This window comes from Chiloscyllium plagiosum, unplaced genomic scaffold (assembly GCF_037043375.1).
Source record: "Chiloscyllium plagiosum isolate Xiang-an unplaced genomic scaffold, Cpla_swu_hap1 HiC_scaffold_11, whole genome shotgun sequence".
In the NCBI taxonomy this organism is placed as follows: domain Eukaryota; kingdom Metazoa; phylum Chordata; class Chondrichthyes; order Orectolobiformes; family Hemiscylliidae; genus Chiloscyllium; species Chiloscyllium plagiosum.
This window is the reverse complement of record NW_028270149.1, coordinates 5639828-5663757: the sequence shown is the minus strand read 5'-3', so window position 1 is coordinate 5663757 and position 23930 is coordinate 5639828. Positions and strand designations below refer to the sequence as shown.

Below are 23930 nucleotides of genomic sequence, written 5' to 3'. Positions count from 1 at the left end.
CATGAAGGGCATGGATGCGATGAATAACCATGGTCGTTTTTTTTACCAGGTAGAGGAGTCCAAAACTGGAGGGCATAGGTTTAAGGTGAGAGGTGAAAAGAGATAAAAGGGAGCAAAGGGACAACTTTTTCAGAATACAGTGCAACTATGGAATGAATTCCCAGAGCAAGTGGAGTTTGGTACAATAATACTTTAAAAGGCATCTGGATGGGTACATAAGGGTTTAGAGGAATATGGGTAAATTGGCGAATGAGATGAGATTAATTTAGGATATCTGGCCAGCATGCACAAGTTAGACTGAAGGACTTGTTTCTATGCTGTATGACTAAGATAACAGATATGATGACTTCCATGCTAAGTGGAAGATTCAACATTCAGTAGATAGCTAAGTGATTCCACAATGGGTAGATCCAATCTACACACTGCAATCCTCGCACATGCAGTAATGAGTTATAGTGGACAATTAAACAACTAACACATGGAGTCTCCAAACCCCCCCCCCCCTGCCAAATGGGGGAATCTGGCATATCAGTATAAAAGACAAGGCTGAAGTACGCGCATCCATGTTCACCCATTTCTGCCTTCTCTTGAAGGCCCCAGCATTGCTGAAGTCGAATTTGATTCATTCCATCTGACATTAAGAATTGACTGAAGCATGGAGTTTGCAAAGGCTGAGTCCTGTCAATATTCTGGCAATAATTTTTGAGGACTTGTGATCTAGAGCCAGTTGTGCCCCAGGCCAAGCTGTTCCAGAATAGCTGCAACACTGAGTGAAGTGACATTGTGGAAAACTGCCCAGGTATATCCTGTGCAGGACAGATCAAACCTGACTAAACACTGCTATAGAGTCATAGAGATGTACAGCATGGAAACAGACCCTTCGGTCCAACCCCATGCCGACCAGCTATCCCAACCCAATCTAGTCCCACCTGCCAGCACCCGGCTCATATCCCTCCGAACCCTTCCTATCCATATACCCATCCAAATGCCTCTTGAATGTTGCAATTGTACCAGCCTCCACCACATCCTCTGGCACCTCATTCCATACACGTACCCCCCTCTGCGTGAAAAAGTTGCCCATTAGGTCTCTTTTACATCTTTCCCCTCTCACCCTAAACCTATGTTCTCTAGTTCTGGACTTCCCGATCCCAGGGAAAAGAATTTGCTGATTTACCCTATCCATGCCCCTCAATTTTGTAAACCTCTATAAGGTCACCCCTCCGCTTCCAACGCTCCAGAGAAAACAGCCCCAGCCTGTTCAGCCTCTCCCTGTAGCTCAAATCCTCCAACCCTGGCAACATCCTTGTAAATCTTTTCTGAACCTTTTCAAGGTTCGCAACATCTTTCTGATCGGAAGGAGACCAGAATTGCACGCAATATTCCAACAGTGGCCTAACATGTACAGCTGCAACATGACCTCCCAACTCCTGTACTCAATACTCTGACCAATAAAGGAAAGCATACCAAATGCTGCCTTCACTATCCTATCTACCTGTGACTCCACTTTCAAGGAGTTATGAACCTGCACTCCAAGGTCTTTTTGTTCAGCAACACTCCCGAGGACCTTACCATTAAGTGTATAAGTCCTGCTAAGATTTGCTTTCCCAAAATGCAGCACCTCGCATTTATCTGAATTAAACTCCATCTGCCACTTCTCAGCCCATTGGCCCATCTGGTCCAGATCCTGTTGTAATCTGAGGTAACCCTCTTCGCTGTCCATTACACCTCCAATTTTGGTGTCATCTACAAACTTACTAACTGTACCTCTTATGCTCTCATCCAAATCATTGATGTAAATGTCAAAAAGTAGAGGGCCCAGCACCGATCCTTGTGGCACTCCACTGGTCTTCTACCTTTTGAGCCAGTTCTGTATCCAAATGGCTCGTTCTCCCTGTATTCCATGAGATCTCTTGATCAGCAGAGTGAAGGATGAGGTCATTAACCGTGCGGTCACGTGGTAATGACAAATGAATAACATGGTCTGTTTTACTTCCATCGGGTCTGCTTTCCTGTTGACCTCGTTGCAGTCTTTGTGCAAACGGACAAAAGAACTGAATTGCAGTGATGAGGTTAGTGATTTCCCTTGACATCAAGCAGTGTTTGGTGTAGAATGAAGGGGCCCTCACAAAACTGGATTCAATACATGTTGAGAGTAGGAGAAAACTCTGCTAGTAAGATTCATACCTTGTAGACAGGAATATGGTTGTGCTTGTCTGAGTTCAATCATCTTGAGTTCAAGGAAATCACTTTTGAGTTCCTTGAATCTCCTGGGACCAACTATCTTCAGGTGCTTCATCGCCTTCCCTTGATCATAAAGTCAGAAATGGTGAGGTTCGCTGATTGGAAACAGTGCTGAAAATTGTGTAACAACATTTGTGAGAAGATTTGTAGCTCGGATGCTCGTTGCTGTGGTTCTGTTCGCCGAGCTGGAAGTTTTTGTTGCAAACGTTTCGTCCCTGTCTAGGTGACATCCTCAGTGCTTGGGAGACTCCTGTGAAGCGCTTCTGTGGTGTTTATAGTGGCCTGTCCCTGCCGCTTCCGGTTGTCAGTTTCAGCTGTCCGCTGTAGTGGCCGGTATATTGGGTCCAGGTCTATGTGTTTGTTGGAGTTTGTGAATGAGTGCCATGCTTCTAGGAATTCCCTGGCTGTTCTTTGTTTCGCTTGCCCTATAATGGTAGTGTTGTCCCAGTCAAATTCATGTTGCTTGTCGTCGGTGTGTGTGGCTACTAGGGATAGCTGGTCGTGTCGTTTCGTGGCTAGTTGATGTTCGTGGATGCAGATCGTTAGCTGTCTTCCTGTTTGTCCTATATAGTATTTTGTGCAGTCCTTGCATGGGATTTTGTGTAACAACAATTCAGATACTGAAACAGTCCATATGCAGCCAGATTTGGATGATATTCAGCCTAGGGCTGACAAATAGCATATAATATTTGTTGCCCAATTGTCATTCCATGACCATCTCCAACTAGAGAGAACCTGACTGTAGCCCCTTGAGATTCAATGAAATTAAAATGCTGAGTCCTCTGCCACTAAAATCCTGGTGGTTACAATTAAGCAGAAACTCAACTGACCTAGCCTTGTAAATATTGTGGCTACAAGAGCAGGTCAGGCTAGGAATCCTCCAGTGAATAACCCATTACCCCTCTGCTAATGTCTGTCCACTCTGTACAAGGCACAGGTTGTGTGATGGAATACTGCCCGTTTGCCTGGGTGTGTGCAAGTCAGATGAACTTTTGTTTTTGTCTTTTCAATCGTTTAGTACAGTATTCTACAATTTATTTCCTAGCAATACAAGTGAGTGCTCTTGCAAATCCTATTTGGCAGTTTCATTTCTAAGTAGATGGACCAGTTTTTCAGTAACAGAAGCATGTAATGCTGGAGGAACTCAGCAGATCTGACAGCATCTGTGCAAAGAAAGTTGCTGTTTCTAGTTCAGTATGACATCTTCAGAATAGGAGCTTATTTCAAAGTCACCACCAGGAGTGGCTCCTTAAAGACTAGGTGTATGGCAGGTGGTGAGGGAAAAAGCACACTTTACTTCATCCTTACCAATCTGCTGGCTGCAGCTGCAGATCTCGGTTAGTAAGACTGATGACCACACAGGAGAAAGTGAGGTCTGCAGATACTGGAGATCAGAGCTGAAAATGTGTTGCTGGAAAAGCGCAGCAGGTCAGGCAGCATCCAGGGAACAGGAGAATCGACGTTTCGGGCATAAGCCCTTAGTGCTTGTGGAGACAAAATCTTGGTTTCAAATTGAGATAGCCTCCATATTGTGCTGCATTATCACCATGCTGAATGGGATAGATGTCAAACAGATCCATCAACTCGTGACTGACATCTGGCACTGTGGGACATCAACAGCAACAGAATTGTACTCCAGTACAATCTCTATATAACCTCATGGCTCAGTATATTCCCCCCACTCAAACATTACAGTCAAGCCAGGGGATCAGCCCAAGTTCAATGGACAGTGCAGGAGGACATGCCAGGAGTAACACCCATGCATGTCTAAAAATAAGATGTCAATCTGGTAAAGCTACCGAACAGGATTACTTGCATCAACAGCATAATTAGCAAGTGAGAGACATCGAAGTGATCCCACAACCATTCGATGAGATCTAAGCTCTGCAGTCCTGCCATGTCCAGTCGTGAATGGTGGTGGGCAATTAAACAGTTCACTGGGGGAGGAGGCTACACAAATATCTCCATCCTCAATGATGGATAGTCTCAGTACATCAGTGCAAAAGATGAAGCTGAAGCATTTGTAGCCATCTTCAGCTGAAGTGTTTAGTATATCTCTGCCTCTTCTAGTTGTCCTCTGCATCGCAGATACCAGTCTTCAGCTAGTTTGATTCACTTGTAGTTGGAGGCACAAGATACTGCAAAGACTGTGGACCCTGACAGCAATCTGGCAATTGTACTGAAGACTTACAGCTTCCCTAACCAAAGACTGACCTTCCAGTACGGTTACAACACTGGCAACTAGCTGACCATGTGGAAAAATGCCCAGGTCTGTCATGTATACAAAAAGGAGGACAAATTGAACCTAGCCAATGACTGCATCATCAGTAAAGTAATGGAAAGTGCCATCAATAGTGCTGTTAAGCAGCGTGTGCTCAACAATAACCAGCTTGTTGACACCCAGTCTGCATTCTGATTTGGGCCACTCTGCTCCTGACCACCTTTACAGCCTTGGTTTAAGCATGGACAAAAAAAGCTGAATTCCAGAGGTGGGGTGAGAGTAACCACCTTGAAATCAAGGTTGCATTCAACCAAGTGTGACATCAAGGAGCCCAAGCAAAACTGGTATCAGGGGCCAACTCTCTGCTTGTGAGTCATCCCTATCACACAGGAAGATAGCTTTGATTGGTCAGTCATCTCAGTTCCAAAATGTGTTTCTGCAGGATTTTGTCAGGGTAGTGTCCTCAGCCCAACCATCAACTGTTTCAACATTGACCTTGTTTCCACCATAAGTTCAGAATTGGGGATATTCATTGTGCAGTCATCAATGTTCAGAACAATTTGTAACTCCCCAGATACTGCATCAGCCAATGTTTAAATGCAACATGATCTGAACAATATCAAAGCTTGGGTTGCCAAATGGCAAGTAACATTTGCACTATTAGTGCCAGGCAATAACTATCTCCAATAACAGACTATCTAATTATTGCCTCTTGACATTCAGTGGAGCATTCAGTGATGATCATAGCAATATCAACATTCTGGGTTACCATCGACCAGAAACTCAACTGGACCTGTCACATACAGTGGCTATAAGAGCAGGTCTTAGGCTAGGAGTACTGCAGCACGTAACTCACTGGCTCCCCTCATGCTGACGACCATCTACAAGGCGCAAGTCGGGAGTGTGATGGAATATTCCCCACTGGCCTGGATGATTGTTGATCCAGTTACACTTTTAAGGTTAACAGTATCCAGGACAAAGCAGCTGGTTTGATTGGTACCATATTCACTCCCTCTACCATTTGAAGCTCCATAATAATATATACTGGCAATAAGATGCACTGCAGAATTTTCACCAAAATCTTTAGGCAGCATCTTTTTAAACCCATGTCCGGTTTCATCTGGAAGGACAAGGCAGCAGATACATGGTAATGCCACCACCTGCAAGCTCCTCTCCAAGCCACTCGCCATCCTGACTTGGAAATATATTGCATTGGTTCACTGTTGCGGGGTCAAAATTCTGGCATTGGGGGTCAACCTACATTGCATGGACTAGTGGTTCAAGAAAGCAGCTCAATACCACCACCTGAAGGGCAACTCGGGACAAGCAATAAATGCTGCCCAACCAGCAGCGCGCACATCCCGTGAATGAAGTTTTTTAAAAAAAAACAAAATTCCAGCATCTGCATTGTTTTTTTTAAAGTCTTTCTTTAAATTGTGTAATCCTTTCTGAACTCTTTTTTTTGTCAGCATGATCCACATCCTATCATGTGTAAACTGGTTGATGGCTGCCATCAGAGAAATTGTCCATATTCAAAAATGCCAGTGTAAATTCTACTTGGCATTTTCTTGTAGATACATGCAATTTTTTTTGAATCAGGACTGTACTGGATTATTTTATCTTAACTTTTATTTGTAACCTCCCTTGTCTAGCTTTTGTATAATTTTTTTCAAGAACTCCTGCAGCTTAATATCTTGATCTCATGTTGGTGCATGAACAAATCTTTAAAGATGGCACACCAAATTGAAAAGACCATCAAAGTGCTTAAAACCTTTGGCTTTATTTGTAAAACTATGGAACATGAAAGCAAAGAGAATATGCTAAGTACATCACAACAAATTATGCTGCATAATCCTTGCAAATTGGCCTGGTTAGCTCTGTTCCCCAATCTGAGACCCTTAGGGTCAACTAAGAGCTGATGTTGAGAAGACTTCACGGAGAATAATGGGATGAGAGAATTGAGGTCCATGGCTCGATTTTATGGAGTCTGGGATCACCATGAAGGCATTTAAAGGAATGTATGACTATTGCATTCAAGATCCTAGTTTCTCCTTACTTTAATTAAAAACTGTTTCTGATGGTAGAGTGGTCAGCAACCAGAGGAGACAAGTTTTGTAATAATGTGGCTAAAATATCAGGTAAATTGAGTTGTTTTTATGCAGGGAATTATGATGTAGAATGCTGTATGTGAAGGAGTAATGAAAGCAGGGTCAGCACTGACTATCACAAAGGATTGAATAGTTTGGGCAAAGAGTAGAAAAGTAGAGCAAATTGCATACCAAAAGAGAAAATGCTGGAAAATCTCAGCAGGTCTGGCAGCATCTGTAAAGAGAGAAAAGAGCTGACGTTTTGAGTCTCACTGACCCTTTCTCAAAGCTTTGACAAAGGGTCAGTGAGTCTCAATGTCAGCTCTTTTCTCTCCTTATAGATGCTGCCAGACCTGATATTTTCCAGCATTTTCCCTTTTGGTTTCAGATTCCAGCATCCGCAGTAGTTTGCTTTTATCCAAAGCAAATTGCATAGTTCTTTCGAAGAACAATGTAGGAGTAAATGATGACTAGTCGTCTGCACTCAATGTCTGCTTGCTTCTCTTCATGGGTGTTGCCTGACCCGCTGTGATCTCCAGCAGTTTTTTTCAGCAAAGAATAATGGGCTGAGTGGTTCCCTATATTGAATAACCTAATGATATGAAGTAACTGCCAAGAATTGTCCAACTCTAATGTGATATTAAATACTTTTTGTTTCCCTAAATATATTGCATAGATTTGATACTTTTTTTTTGCTGCAGTTGTAAAAGGAGTTGAATAACTTATTTAGGGATTCTGATGAGCAAATTTCCTGTAATTTAGTTTTTCTATCTGATACTCCACATGGTGTCTGGATGGATGCAAAATGGTAAGGTGACACGACAGTGTGCATCCTCAATGATCAAATTCTGGTCACTACTGTATGCAATTGTAAGTCTTCTAAATTCTGTAGAAAGAATCTTTAATTCAGCTGACCCTAAGTTCTTAAGCTGGACTGATTTGAAATATTTAGATATATATACATTTTTAGAACATAGCCTTTGAGTATTTAGGATTTTTAAAAAAAACTTAAGAATTCCAGAGTTAAGAAATGTAATCATTCTGCTATTTTTTTTTTCCTGTTAATTTTGTACTCTGCATCTGCTTAGTACTTGTCACTTCTGTTTCAAGGACTGAGTACAGAGCTCAACATAACTAAAATCTGTTCTGCAGCCTCCCATTTCTGTCATATACAATGAGAAGTGATTGCAATATTGGATGGTTGAACTTGGAAGCACTTCTCACATTGTCTAGCAAGAATCTTAGAAAATAAATTTCTAGAACAGCTTTCAAGTCCCATCCTGTGAATGTGTAATAAAATCTGTGCTGCCATCCTGAGCAGGCTTAGAAGCCACCAAGTGAGTACTCCCATTGTTTCTACATCATTGCTCTATTTAAATAGGCCTTTGTTTCTTCTCCTCTTTTGACGTTGCAAAGAAACTGTCATTTCTGACAAAGGGAGTTAAATGCTTCTGACAACAATAATGGCATAATTGACTTATTTATTAGCATCTCAGAATTTTAAGTTTTTATATTGTAGGTTTCTCTGCCCGTGTCAGACAGCACTCATGGGTTTGTTGGTTTCAAGCTTTTAAGAGACCATTATATTTAAAGATGGTAGCTGATCTTTACTTTTGGATGTCTGAAGACCATGAAATGTGGAGTTGAATTGGGCCATTTGAGTCTGCTCTGCCATTCAATGAGGTAATGGCTGATCTGATAATCCTCCATTCCATACTCCTGTCTTTTCCTCATGACTCTTGATTTCCTTACTGATTTAAAAATATATCTTCACTTTGAGCGATCCAGCCTCTATAAGTTATCTGTGGTAAAGAAGTCTGTGGATTTACTACCCTTCTGAGGAAAGAAATTCCTTCTTTCTCGCACGCGTGCGTTTTGTGTACCTCACGCATTCTCAAATTTGTAATCTTCTATTCTGTGATTATGCCTTCTGGTTCTAGACTTTATTACAAAGGGAAATAGTCCTTCCAAATCTTGTCAAGCTAAGAATTTTGAGTGTTTCATAAGGTTACTTCTCATTCTTCCAAGCTCCAATAAGTATACCTACTCTACCCTCATTAATATAATCCCTCTTTCCTCTGAATCAGTCTCACGAACCTCCTCTGGATTACTTCTAATACTGTGTATCCCCTTAAATAAGGAGCCTGAAAATGTTCACTGTAGTCCAGCAGTGGTCTGATTAGTGCCTCAGACAGTTTGGCAATACCGCCCTATTTTTATACTCTGTTCCCTTTAGAAATAACATTTTAGATTAGATTACTTGCAGCGTGGAAACAGGCCCTTCGACCCAATAAGTCCACACCGACCCTCCGAAGAGCAACCCACCCAGACCCATTCCCCTACCACTATGGGCAATTTAGCATGGCCAATTCACCTAATCTGCATATTTTTGGACTGTGGGAGGAAACCGGAGCACCCGGAGAAAACACACGCAGACAGTGGGAGAATGTGCAAACTCCACACAGTTGTCTGAGGCGGGAATTGAACCTGGGTCTCTGGCGCTGAGGGGCAGCAGTGCTAACCACTGTGCTGCCCACAGCCAAGATTCATTTGCCTAGCAAACTGGAAGTTGCTCAAGATTCTCCGGTCTGGATAGAGAAATCACAATCACTTTGGAATCTGGCTGAGCCTCTACGGAGCTAGGAAAAGATGATGTTTATGCTGTTGACAGTTGTTAGTAAGGAAAGAGGAAGTGGTAGGGGGTGACAGAGGCAGTGTTTATTTGAGACAATTTGACTTGGTTGCCTTAATTTCTCTTCTCTGCTCCCCTCACCTGTTCTAAGGTATTTCCCTCTGAACTAACTACACGCCTTGCTCTCAGATCCAATCCTGCCTTGGACCTGCTGCAGGGCTCTAGTGAGACTCTTTGCAAGCTGGAAGAACGACCCCTCCTGAGCTACTTTACGGTCTTCAGCAGGACTCTGCATTGAATTTAACAATTTGAGCATGAGTACCTCCTTTGACAATTACCTATCCCATGCCCCAAATAGTGTCATGAAATATGTTGCTGTTAGCACAACCAAACCATTTTCAACTACTCTGTGCCCATTATCACCGAAACAACAGTAAGCCAGGGGAGAGCAGCTGTTAAGTCTCTTGTCTGCCTATCCAAACATTGACTCTACTTTCACTCCACAGATGTTGCTAGACCTGCTGAGTGTCTCCAGTAATTCCGGTTTTTGTTTTTTGATTGAACTTATGTACTGGCTGCCCATGCACACAGACACTAATTCTGCTGTGCTCTAGTTTTCTGCAGCCATTCTTTATTTAAATAATATTCAGGTTTTCTATTCTTCAGGCGATAGTACGCAGTACACAGGGTCCCACTTTCCCACATCATAGCCCATCTACCAAGTTTACCTGTCAAATTCTTTTGCTGACTGTCGTCATCACTACTTGCTTGACTACCCATGTTTATGTTGTACACTTTTTTTCCGCATCCAAGTCATAAATATATATTGACAGCTCATTGGAAAAACAATCCTAATATTGTGCTAAAGTCTTGAGGCCGGGCAGATGTGAAGATGGATTTGCATCGATTAGAACATAAAACATTACAGCGCAATACAGTCCCTTCAGCCCTCTATGCTGTGCTGACCTGTGGAAACAATCTGAAGCCCATCTATCCTACGCTATTTAGTTTTAATCCATATGACCATTTATTCAATGACCATTTAAATGTCCTTTTTAAAATTTCCTACTACAATTGCAGGCAGTGCGTGCCAAACCCCTACTACTGAGTAAAGAAACTAACTCTGACATCTGTGCTATATCTATCACCCCTCAATTTAAAGCTATGTCTCCTTGTGCTTCCCATCACCTTATCAAAGAACTCTAAGATTTAAGAGGCACGACCTACCCTTCAAAACTGTGTTAACTATCCCTAATCAACTTATTCCTTTCCAGATGATTATAAATCCAATCTTTTATTATCTTTTCCAACACTTTACCCACAACCAAAGGAAGGCTCACTGGTCTATAATTACCAGGGCTCTCTCTACTCTTCTTCTTGAACAAGGGGACAACATTTGCTATCCTCCAGTCTTCTGGCACTATTCCTGTAGATGATGACGACTTAAAAATCAAAGCCAAAAGTTCTGCAATCTCCCTGGTGCCTTAGAAAATCCTAGGATAAATCCCATCTGGCCCAGGAGACTTGTCTATTTTCACACTTTGCAGAATTGCTAACACCACCTCCTTGTGAACCTTAATCCCATCTAATCTAATAGCCTGTATCTCTGTATTCTCCTTGACAGCATTCTTTTTCCAGTGTGAATACAAACAAAAAAATATTCATTTAGTGATTTCCGTACCTCCTCTGACTCCATGCACAACTTCTCACTACAGTCCTTGATTGGTCCTAATCTTGCTGTAGTCATTATTTTATTCCTGATTATAGCTGTAGAAATCTTCTCAAAACTCGCTAATAGCTATAGAAAGCTTTAGGATTTTCCTTGATCCTATCTGCCAGTGACTTTTCATGCCCCCTCCTGGTTCTTCTTAGCTCACTCTTTTAGGTCATTCCTGGCTAATCTGTAACTCTCAAGCACCCGAACTGAACCTTCACGACTAAGCCGTCGCCTTCCTCTGGACAAGAGATTTAACTTTAGTAAACCACGGCTCCCTCGCTCGACCAGTTCCTCCCTGTCTGACAGGTACATACTTATCAAGGATCCCCAGTAGCTGTTCCTTGAGTAAGCTCCACATTTCAATTATGCACATCTCCTGCAGTTTCCTTCCCCATCCTGTGTATGCTAAATCTTGCCTATTTGCATCATAATTGTCTTTCCCCCAGCAACAACTCTTGGCCTGCGTTATATACCTGTCCTTTTCCACTGCTAAAGTAAACATAACTGAATTGTGGTTACTATCACCAAAACGCTCACCTACCTCCAAATCTAACATCTGGCCGGGTTCATTACCCAGTCCCGAATCTAGTGTGGACCTGCCCCTTGTTGGCTTGTCTATATACTGTCAGGAAACCATCCTGCTACGTTGGACAAAGGCTGAACCATCTAAGGTACTCAAACTATAGTATTTCCAGTCAATATTTGGAAAGTTATAGTCTACCATAACAGCTACCTTGTTACACTCGCTCCTGTCCAGAATTATCTTTGCTATCCTTTCCTCTCTGTCTCTGGAACTATTCTGAGGCCTATAGAAAACTCTCTCAACAAGGTGACCTTTTCCTTTTTCCTGTTTCTAACCTCATCCCATACTACCTCAGTACACGAGTCCTCAAATGTCTTTTCTATCACTGTAATACTGTCTTTGACTAATAACATCGCACCTCTCTCCTCTTTACTATGTTCTGTGGTACTTTTGGTCAACCAACAATGAACCAGTTTTGTGGTATTGTTACTGAACATTGGTGAGACAAGGAATATACATACCAGTCTGATGATTGCATTGGCCTCTATTTAACCTGCTTTCCAGCAGTCCGCTTTGGACTCTGCCTTGTAAAGTAGCAGTTTGGAATAATTAGTGTCATTATGAACTTTGCATCTGTTGCACTTTGTAACAGTTGTCAAAAATTGGGCCACAATTGGACTTCTTTTCAGATAAAGAAATAAGTCTCCTCAAAAAGATTTTGTTTTAGGAATACTGTATAGTTGATATCTAATGAAGAAAACATTTTCAGTAGGTGTAATTGTAGTCAATTTTTGAACTCAAGTTGACTTTGTTTCAGTTTTCCAACCAGTAGGATTTCTGTACAGCGTACCCTGATTCTCTATTATATATTTTACACATTCTATTCCATAATTGACATTTAAATGTAGGGAGAATGCAACATGTTAGTTCAATGAAAGGTTAGACCCTGGGGTCAAATATACTTAAAACCCTGTATATTCAGTTTTTTTTGTTTTGAAATTTAGTTATTTATTCACAGGGTGAATGTGTTGCTGGCTAGGTGAACACTTATTATCCATCCCTAACAACCTTCAGATGAAGGTGGGCCAACTTGAACGCTTGCTGTGCTATAAGGGAAGAAGTCTCAGAAATTTGACAGTAACGGTGAAAGAAAGGCAAAATATCTTTTGAACGGACAAAAGTAGTGGTGACTGTTTCAGGTAGGCAATTCTTTTATCTGAAACCCTTGGGGCCATCTGTGTTTCAGATTTTGGAATTTTTTGAATGAATGATTAAATGACATTTTCAAAGTAAAAATTACTGAATCGCAGACACACCTGTGATTACTACAAGCACTGAGACAGCTGGGCCACGTTGCTGCGTCACGCCTGAGTGGCGTGGGTTGAGTGGGTGTGGAATTGAGTTAACTGTTTGCACACCAAACAACATGGTTATTGAGGAAAAAGTTTTTTTGGATTTTGGGATTTCTTAAAAAGGATTGTCAACCTGTACTAACTTTTATACTGAATTTTAAACTGTAATGTTTGGCTCATAGTACACTTTTAATTGACTCTTTTTTCGTTTTCAGGACTGGGGTGATGAGGATTAAATGGGGCTGTGGTAATAGTATAGAGGCCGAGGAAGTAACTTGGTGAAATGGGTTCAAATATGATAGCTTGTGACATTTTTGTTAAATTAATAAAAGTCTGACATTGAAAGTTGTCCCTCAGTGACCATAAAACCATTGATGTTTTGAAGGAGAATTGTACTGGACTTGAAATGTTGACTGTTTCTCACTCCTCAGATGCTGCCAGACCTGCTGAGTTTTTTCAGTGTTCTAATATGTTTTGTTGAGCCATCAATTGTGAAAACCCATGTAATTCACTAGCACATACAAATTAGGAACTGATAAGTATCTCCAATTTGGCACCTCTAGCCTAATTTTTCATTCAACATAGTCAATCTGTTTGTGCCTTTAATTTCGTATTCCAATCTGTTTGATAAAGATTATTGAACAAGTACTTCTGCCTTTTAAAAATATCCAGCGACCCTATCTCTTGGAGTCTTCTGAGGCAGCATTCCAAATTTGCTCAACCTTTTCAGAAGAAAAGAAAATCTCTTCAGCTCTGTCCTAAATGGGCAACCTCTAATTATGAAACTCTGCTCACTAGGTTTGAAATGAAGACAAAGTACTTTATAAATAGTCAGTCTGACATAATCTATTAGCAAGAAACAGACTTAGTGTCATAGAGATATACAGAATGGAAACAGACCATTGGTCCAACTCGTCTATGCCAACCAGATATCCTAAATTAATCTAGTATCATTTGCCAGCATTTGGCCCATATTGCTCTTAAACCCTTCCTATTCATAGACCCATCCACATGCCTTTTTAAATGTCATAATTGTATCAGCCTCCACCACTTCCTCTGGCAGCTCAATCCGTTTGTGCAACTCACTGTGAAAAAGTTGCCCCTTAGCTCCCTTTCAAATCATAGAATCCCTACAGTGTTGAGGGGCCACTTGGGCCAACCAGTCCAAACTGACCCTCCAAAGACCGACCAACCCACCCAGACCCATTACCCTACACTATTACTCTACATTTATCCCTGATTTAATGCACCTGGCCTACACACCACACTATAGGCAATTCAGCATGGCCAGTTTGCCTAACCTGCACATCTTTGGGTTGTGGGAGGAAACTGGAGCACCAGAGGAAACTGGCATAGACACTGAGAGAATGTGTGCAAACTGCATACAGACAGTTGCCTGAGGCTGGAATTTAACCAGGTCCCTGGTGCTGTGAGGCAGCAGTGCAAACCACTGAGCTACCATGCTGCCTATAGAAACCCTCCCCCTCTCACCTTTAAAACCTATGTCCTCTAGCTTTGAACTACCCTACCCCAGAGAAAAGACCTTGTCTATTTACCCTATTAATTCCCCTCATAATTTTATAAACCTCCTAAGGTCACTCCTCAGCCTCCAATGCTCCAAGGAAAACAGACCACGAGCTATCACTCAACTCCTGCAACAGTGGCAACATTGTTGTTGTAAACCTTTTTCTGAAGCATTCCAAGTTCAACAACATTCTTCATATAACAGAGAAACCACAATTGAACACCGTATTCCAAAAGTGGCCAAACCAATATTCTGTACACCTGCAACATGACCTCCCAACTCCTATACTCAAAGCACTGACCAATAAAGGCAAGTGCACCAAATGCCACCTTCACTATCCTAACTACCTTTAATTCCACTTTCAAGGAAGTATGAACCCACACTCCAAGGTCTCTTTGTTCAGCAACACTCCGCAGTGTGCAAGTTCTGCTTTGGTTTGCCTTTCCAAAGTGCAGGATCTCTCATTTATCTAAATTGAATTCCATCTGCCACTCAGTTCAATGGCCCATCTGATCAAGATCCTCTTGTGCTCTGAGGCAACCCCCTTCGCTGTCCACTACACCTCCAATTTTCGTGTCATCTGTTAACCTATTAACCATACCTCCTGTGTTCACAAACAAATCTTTCATATAAAAAATTTATAAAGCAGTGGACCCAGCACTTGTCTTGTTCTGCATCAGTTATGATAATTTTTAAAAAAACTGATTGTATTTCTCTTGTGAATCAAACATCTACCATCCTTATCCAGTCTAGCCTATGCATGACTCCCGATTTGCAGTAATGTGGTTCACTCTCAACTGCCCTCTGAGTGGCCTAGTAAGCCACTCACTTCGAGCTATTGTGATAGGCAGCAAATACTTGGTATATTTTTAACTGCATTGGTGCTAACCATTGCCAAAGATCCCTTGCACATGACATAATGGTGTCAGTGTGTGTACTCTAAATGAGACCTTGAAGTTTGTCCAACTAAACCTTTTCAAATATAAATTGTTTTTTTTTAAATGCATTTATAAAAGGTTGTAGACGTAAACTAGAATTTCATAATCTGCTCTACCATGGGAAACTGAAGCAGGGTATGAGGAAGTTGGCAAGATAGATTGAGAATAGATTTTGCAATAGAATGGTAAGTGCTTCAAACACAATACAATGAAGTGAAAAAGGATGAACTTGGAAGTACAAGCTCTGATGTTTACCATCTGAATATAATTTCTAAACAAAAGTAGAAGTTTTATTTTGTCTGCTATTTGAAGTGTTACTGTAATCCAGTGTACAGTCTGTCATGAAAAGCAGCTTGATGTCTTTTTACTTCCCAGGAAAGATTATAGTGCTACTTCTAAATTCTGTTCTCATTAACCATGGTCTTGATTGTCCCCCACAACGTCCTGAGTTTGGGGTACATTGGGTTTGGTTTTGCGAACACATTCTTCTCTTAAATCAGATTTAAATGAGTAATTGCATTCTCAGTATACAGACAATCTCTAATATACAAGATATGTGATTTGAAGATATCTACTGTATCAGCAGAGCCTTAACTGACAGTTTTCATTATTGGTCATTAGGGCGTCTTTTCGAAGTTTACTGAATTTGAGATTTGCTGTCCATGTATGTCACTGTCCTTCCTTAGAATCTTAGTCTAGCAATTTTCATGTAATCAATGTGCCTGTTCATGGAGTTTCTAACCCAAATCTTTTTTATTATTTGCATACATACGTTAAACATTAATTTGAGCTGTAATGTCAGTTCTATATTGTGCCGCCTTCAAGAAAGCTTGTCAAATTTGCAAAATTTAAATTTTAAAATCTTTTTTTTTAGTGCTTTAGATGAGCACAGATTAGAATGCTGTCTGATTGATCTGCGTTGAGAAGATGTAGATTACTGCATTTGATCTGCTACTTAACATGGTCCCTTTAGTCAACACTTGAAAACAGCATCTTTTGTAGTTTATGAATTATCATTTTTTTGGCACCTCTTATAATACAGAAGAACAACAATGGTTCATGAAATGGCCCAGTACCACCTTTTAAACAGGTGTTCGGGATGGGCAATAAGTGCAGCCTTGTCAGCATAAATTACGTCCTTGGAACAAAGACTAAAAATCTTCCAATTTTCTACTTTGAATTAGAGAAATAGTCACTGTGGCCTCAGTCGGCTAGCGTGGTCAAGGGCCGACTATGGTGATGTTAAACCCCATTTCTAAAATACAATCAGTGAGGATTAAGTAAGCAGAGATACAACCCAAGACAAGTGTGTTTTAGTCTGAAATGCAATGTGTGTGCAGTGTTATTTTAATGTTTTTTTTTAAATTGACTTGTCTTACTAATTGGAGAGATGAATAGTTGTGCTGCAAAAGTAAGCTAAAGGCAATTTCATTAAAAATGATTGGTCTGATCCAGGATTCTTGAACATTCAATAAACCTGAGAAAATTGATGTTGAATTCCATATTGCTAATTTATTATAATAATTTATTACATTTGGTTCTATTGCACAATTTTGGCTTGCAACTTTTCGATTTGCAATGTGTTTGTTGTAAGTTCAGTAGTGTTGAATAATTTGCTTTGCGTGTGTGAACTTAAGGCCAATCACATGAGTAGACTTTGCTCCCAAAGTATTGACTTGTTCTGTAAAGTTTTGTTTGTCCTTCATGTGGAAGATGAAAAATGTACAGATGAAAAGTGCTGAACAGAGGTTGTTAAAACTGAATAGCTGTTTCCATGTTAATTATCAAATATTTCTTGGAACTTTTTTCCAGAAACCAGTTACTCGAATGCCTGTCTTTTACTTACTCACATCAAAATAAATATTTTATTTCAAACAAAGGAATGAGTAAACTATATGCCACAATTAATGAGTCTTTAAAGTATGAAGTATTGGAGAAATCTAACAATATAATGTATTTAAGTCTGTTACTGCAAAGAAACGTTATTTGCCTTTTTTTTAGCAATATATACAGTAGATTTACTCGTGCTTTGGCCTTGTTGCGTTGATTTTATATTGTGTTCTGCATTGAATGTGCCTTGCTTTAACAGGATCAATCTTGGGAAAGAGGTTATGGCGAGGTCTGTCTCTCCCCTTCTTCTCCCTCCCCCCCCCCCCCCCCCCCCATCCCCAAACTTAACAGGGCCGCCGCCTTATGGAGCAGTGACAGTGTCTCGCTCCTGGATCAGGAAACCAGAGTTCAAGTCTGTAATAACATCTCTGAACAGATTGGTTAACTATAACCCTAGTATTGGTTCATGTGGCACTGCGTTAGTTATAAATTGCTACTTTTGAAAAGACCCACAATGCCCCAACCCTCTATATCTTCGTTCTCTGTCTGTTAATATGCTACCTCCAACACCCTAGGCTCTTATCTTAAGGTATCAAACATTAGGCTACTTATCAAAACACCTTTTTAAAACTGGGTGACTGCTTTGTAGAGCACTCCATTCTGACTGCAAGAATGACCGGCTCCCCCCATTTCTTGCCTTTTCAATGCACTGCCGCACTTATCATAGCATGTCTGTCCTAGTAAGCTGGAGGAACAGCATCTCTTTCCAGTTAACCTGAAGGCTATAAGTGCTTATGAACTGTCCTCCATTTTTGACTACCTCCAACCACTCCCTTTTCAGTTTGCTCTGGGGCACAGTTATCATTTGTATTACTTCGTCCTCTCCTTCCCTTCTCTTTCTTTTTTTTCTTTCTTTCTTTCTTTCTTTTCCTCCCCCACTCCCATCCCTCTTTCCATATCATCTTTCATCCAGCCCCCTTTACTTCCAAAGAAGAGCCATTTTGGAATCGGTTAACTTTTTTTTTTGCTTTATAGATGCTACAAGACCTGAGTTTCTCGAATATTTCTGCTGTTTGGCATTGCGCTCTGAGCTTTTCACTCTTTACAGGCTTGGGGAAAAAAAAATTAGCCTGGCAAAGTGACCAGATAGGAGCTTGTACCAGCTGGAGCAAGCTTGTTTATACACAAGTCAGTGATGCTGCATTAATTATTTTTTGAGAATCAAGATTTGTTTGATCAAGATTTCATACAGCATTTGTACTGTTGTGAAGTTCTCCAGTCATCTTTTGAAATGTTGGTCATGTTCATGCCTTTCACCACTTTTAATACAACCTGTTAGCAGGTGCACTGGCAGGAATGAAGGGCTCCTGCCTGAAACGTCGATTTTCCTGCTGCCCAGATGCTGCCGGACCTGTGCTTTTCCAGCACCACTCGAATCTTGACTCAAATCTCCAGCATCTACAGTCCTCACTTTCACCTTGTACAGGACTTTGGTTAGGCTATAACAGGAATATACTGTATGTAGTTCTGTTCATCGAACTATAGGAAGGCAGTGATTGCACTGCAGTGGTGTAGAGGAGATTCACCAGGGTATTTCCTGGAATGGAACAGTTTCTCTATGAAGAGAGGTTGGATAAGCTTGGATGAGAAGCCAAGATGCTTCAGAGTGGGGGGTCTGATTAAGGTATTGAAGATTGAGGAGCATGGACAGAATGGTTAGAAGCAGCTGGTCCCCTCAGGTGAAGGATCAATAACAAGGGACCATAACTTTAAAGTGAAACTTTAAACTTCAAAAGATTCAGAGGGGATTCAGGAAAAACACTTTTTCACCAAGATGCTGGTGGGAATCTGGGTTGCTCTGCCTGGGAGGGTAGTTGGGGCAGGAAACCTCACAACCTTCAACCCATCCAAGTAGTTTTAGAAATGTCATGACATTCAAGGCTCTGGGTCTGGTGCTGGAATATGGAGCTCGTGTAGATTGAACAGTTTTCATCAGTACAGACTCAATGGGTTAAAGGATGATGACTTCTGTATTGTATGATGCTGTCTCTCTCTTGCAACATTTTGATTGAATCGATCTCTCTGCCATAGGAAAGATGTTGTGAAATTTGAAAGGGTTCTGAAAAGATTTACAAAGAGGTTGCCTGGATGGGAGGGTTTGAGCTATAGGGAGAGGCTGAATAGGTTGTGGCTGTTTTCCCTGGAGTGTCGAAAGCTGAGAAGTGACCTTTTGGAATAACAAATGTTTTTTTTTCCCCAAGGATGGGGGAGCGCACAGGTTTAAGGTGAGGGGAAGGATTTAAAAGGGACCTAAGGAGCAACGTTTTCATGCAGAGGGTGGTGCTTGTATGGAATGAGCCACCAGAAAAAATGGTGGAGGCTGGTACCATTACAACATTTAAAAGGCATCTGCATGGGTATATGAATAGGAAGGGTTTAGAGAGATTTGGGCTAAATACTGGCATTTGGGACTGGATTAACTTTAGGATATCTGGTCTGCATGGACAAGTTGATTAGAAGGGTATGGGTCCATGCTGTACATCTGTGATTCTAATGTTCCAGTATTTTTGCTTAAGATGTTTAATCATAACATGACCTTACAATATATGTCACAATGGAAAGATGTGCATCGCATATGCTGCCTTAACCATCCTATTAACCTTCAGGGATCTAAGCACCTCTATCCTCCTATCTATTTACCATTAGTTCTGTCCTAATTTGAGATCCTTTGTTAAATTTTTTTTTTTAATTTTTTTTACTTCAATCTACCCTGCAATCTTGACAAGCATGCAACCCCATTTCAAGCAGTGGTTTTCCTAATGGTAGTAGAGATGGGAATGAAAGATTCATTTATTTTAATATTGTTCACCTATTGTTTCTGTGGCCATGAAGTTAAAGGTGTCAGTGTGAGCTTTTCAAATGTTTAACTTTTACAAAAAGAATAAAATTTGCAGATTTACCAAACAAAACTTTCTTGAAGTAAACCTCATGAGTTTCCACCACTCAATTTAACTGTTCATTACTTGAAGAGTCAAAACTTGGCAGTTTGAAGTGCACTGAGACTGTTGGAATTTAATTTTGGAGCTGGACTGCTTCTTTCCTTTTTGTTCCTTCATACTGTTGTTTTGTTCAGTAATGTAACCTTGCATTGTGTTTGTGTTGTAAATGAAAGAGCTTGCAGGGGTTTGTGAATGCATCACAGGTGGCTTTGCTGAGATTTCTATATGGTTTGTTGTGTTGCTCGTAGGCACCTGTCGGGAAGAAGATTTGAAACATGCAGCTGAGAGATTCTGACTTTATTTGGAGAGGCCAGTTACACAAGTTGATGTTGTCCACATAGTTAGTTAGTATTCGTGAGACCCCTTTTTTTTTTTGGAGTGAATCCATTAACTCGCCACCATATGGCAAAAGCATACCAGGCTTGAAACATTAACTCTGTCTCCACAGATGCTTCCAGACTTGCTGAGTTTTCCCAACACTTTTTGCCATAAAAGTTTTTTAAATTTTGATGTCTCTTCCATTTAAGAAGAAATGGCCCCTTTAATCCTAGGAATATTATTTCTCATTTTCGGTCTTTATTTCAGTCTGCATTAACTGAGACTGCTCTGACCATTTATCAACAAATACATAAATATTAAACAGTGGCAAAAGTTGTTGCACTGTGGGGTCTATAAAATACTTATTTCAGGACAAAGTGAAGTATGTAGATTGTACGAAGTTCTAAAACCATCAGAATAAAAAGAACACAATCTGTCTACTGCCTGAAGTGCAATTACACTAGTGAAAGCTGTTTGGTTGCATCATTTCAAGACCTGCCATTGTGGCAGAGCAGATAGCAACATTCTTGAAGGATAGGAGCTGAAATTCTACCTGAGAAAATTCGGTCGAGGAGCAAAATAAATATAGTACTCTAAGGAAGAAGTGATTAAACAAACCACTCTTTCACCCAGAAAATAGTGACTAGTTGTTAACCTCCTTGTAATGGAAGTTTGTAAATGCTTAAAACATCTGTTGCAACATCTTTATTAAAATTTGTTACATGGAAAGCTGTATGTTAAATGCGTTTCTGGAATTTACTGGAAATAGAGCATGTCTGTCTTTATTTCAGTATGAGACAAAACTGCAGATGCTAGAGTCCTAAGTAGACCAGCAGAAGACTGGAAGAGCACAAGAAGGGTTATACCCAAAGCGTCAGACTTCTCCATCTCCCTGATGTTGCCTGACTTGCTGTGCTCTTCCAGCCTCTTGCTTGTCTATGTTATTTCTGTACATGTGAAATGAATTTAATCCCAAGCTTCATCTGATTTAATCAATTATCTTGTCCTTTTTACAACTAGTTGGGCAGAGTAATATGAAAAGTGATGTCTGTGAAATCATTACACTGTAATCAAAGCTTTACCATTTTTCTTTGAAGTGTGCTGGGGAAGAAAAACGAGTTGACAGTCGCACGATTTATGTTGGCCATCATCCAACTCCTGAGATAGAAGCATTTCTTCCTCAGAATTTCTGTGACAACAGGATAGTTTCATCAAAGGTAGGCCTGTTTCTAACTTTCCTCAATGTTTTTATGCTGTGTAGTGTTTAAACATCATTAAGCCTGGAATATATAAAGTTTTTGTTTCATACTTTAATGCATATGCATTAGACTTGAGATGAAGCGATGTTGGCAGAAATGGTATGCTTTGACATGGTTTTCTTTTTAAATGTGTAACTTCATTTGTATGTCAGTGACTGAAGAAAATAAACCTGAGTGGTCTGCAAACTAATTTTTATGTAGTTTGCTTTTGTATAATACAAGATTACAAATCACTTCATGGTTATTGGGAAAGGGAAGCGGTTCTAAGGGGATGAGAGGAACTCTCATGAGAGAAGGCAATTAGGAGGCAAATTGGGCAGACAGATGGATTTTGCAGAGGAAACACACCAGGTAAATGGCAGAGCCAGGATGGGTTTGTTAGACTGGTTTGCAGAGTTGAGAGAACAGATCTGTTTAAGAATATCAGGAGGGTTGGTTAAGTGGGCCTTGCCTACAGACGGATTTCAGCACAACCATAATCTGATGGATCAATTTCAGCACATGGTTTTTAAGTGTGGCCTGGCAAGAACAGGGAAGAGGACCCAGGGTCATGGTATTCTGAATAACTGACAATTTAGGATGCTGATAACATTATTTAAGAAAAGAGACCTTTACTTAAGCTGAGTGGGCAGTAGCAGGCAGATTAGATTGAATCGATCTCTCTGCCATAGGAAGGATGTTGGTGATAGATTAGATGTGGAACTTTTTTTGCATTTCTCAGGATATGGCAATATTGCACTTTTCAGGCAAAAGCAAAGGTGTTAATGATGTCCAAGGCTATAGCACTTGAATCATGGCAGGAACTAACAATAAAACTAAATTGGATGAAATTATGAATTTGAGTCTTTTTTTAGTCAGTGCAATAGTATTAAAATTGATGATTAATCAAATCTTGAAAACTAGACATCTTTGTAGTATAAAAGTTGGTGTTAGTTGTAACATGACTTTCTTGCTTCAACATAATGTATTTACCAAATTAGCAAATATACAAGCACTGCAGAGACATCCATAAACCAGTATAGTTAGTGTTAACAGTTATACTTTTTGGGTCTATTCAGGGACTATTTGTTTATACTTCATGGTAGTCCCCTTGTGGTGGTTTCTCTTTAAGCACTTTCAAATAGGAGAAATCTTGACCAATTCAATCATTGTTGCTTCTTTGCATCACTCTTTTATTTTTGGCCCCAGAAGTGGTGTTGAATGTCTCTAATGTGTACACATAAATACTTATTATCTTTTGTAATCTTAGAATGAAATACAGGTGCACCATCCTTTATCTGAAATACTCTGGACCAGCTGGTTTTCGGAATTCAGAATTTTTTGAATTTCAGAATAAGACAGTGTGGTGAAATTATTTTTAAAATCTTACCGAAGAACAGACTGGCAAGTGAGTAAAATGGACCTTGAGACAGAATTGAGGTCTGTCAGTACTGGAACACACACACGCTCTTAAACCGCCCCCTCCCCCCCACACGTCACATCTGAGTGATATGCATCGGGTGGGTGTGGACTTGGGTTAACTGTTTGCACGCCAAAAGAAAAAACTTCACAAACCTTCAGAGCTTTTCAGATTTCAGGATTTCGGATAAAAAGTTGTCTACCCATAGATGGCATTTTAAAAAAAAAAATTCAAAAGTGATACTTTTTTTTGTGCGGCATTGTTTCTTTATTGCTTTGGTTCAAAGCACTTCAAGGGGAGATTTAAAGCTCATTCTACCAGAGCAGCAACAGCATTATATTGGCTAAGAATAGATCTGTCCAAATTACTGGAGTCTGTAGAATTGTAGTACTCCACATTTGTCCCAGTCCAAAATCTATTTTTGGAGGAAGTTCACAGCTAATTCCGAGGAAAATGGTATGCAGTTGACTTGAGTTCAGCTACTGTCCTGTCTAGAAATTTTTAAGAATTGTGTGTTCGTAGCACATGGGGCAGTTGAATCCCTTATTAATGATTTTGATTTTTTGGGTATTGAAGACAGTGGGGTTGATTAACCCATACACTGTACACAAGGGCATTTTTATTATGTTAATAGCACTTCATGTAATCTTGGTTCATTTTTGCCATTGGACCTTTTAAACCATATTTCTTATGTGAACTTGTTAATTTTTATGTTGAGCTGGTTAAAGCAAAGGTTTAAACCTTTGACCACAGATTATTGATGAATTAATATTGTATTGTATCTACTTAGATAAAATCCAATGGAAAGCAACATTTTGGTGCTTGCTTTAGCAGTATTTATTGAAATAAGATTGATACACAGTACATGAATGACTGACTATTACATCAG

At 40.3% G+C, this 23930-nt stretch overlaps 1 protein-coding gene across 4 annotated transcripts in view; it reads left to right on the top strand.

The window, feature by feature from the left end:
• LOC122557439 (phospholipid-transporting ATPase IG-like) overlaps positions 1 to 23930 on the top strand; it is a 164945-nt gene that overhangs the window by 17894 nt on the left and 123121 nt on the right. For 3 of the 4 annotated variants that reach the window (XM_043705187.2, XM_043705184.2, XM_043705186.2), the window contains exon 2: positions 21481 to 21600. In XM_043705187.2, coding sequence (XP_043561122.2) covers positions 21481 to 21600 — 120 coding nt within the window. Of the gene's footprint in view, positions 1 to 15311; positions 15422 to 21480; positions 21601 to 23930 lie in introns of those variants that run through there. The other variant, XM_043705191.2, reaches the window with a different exon arrangement.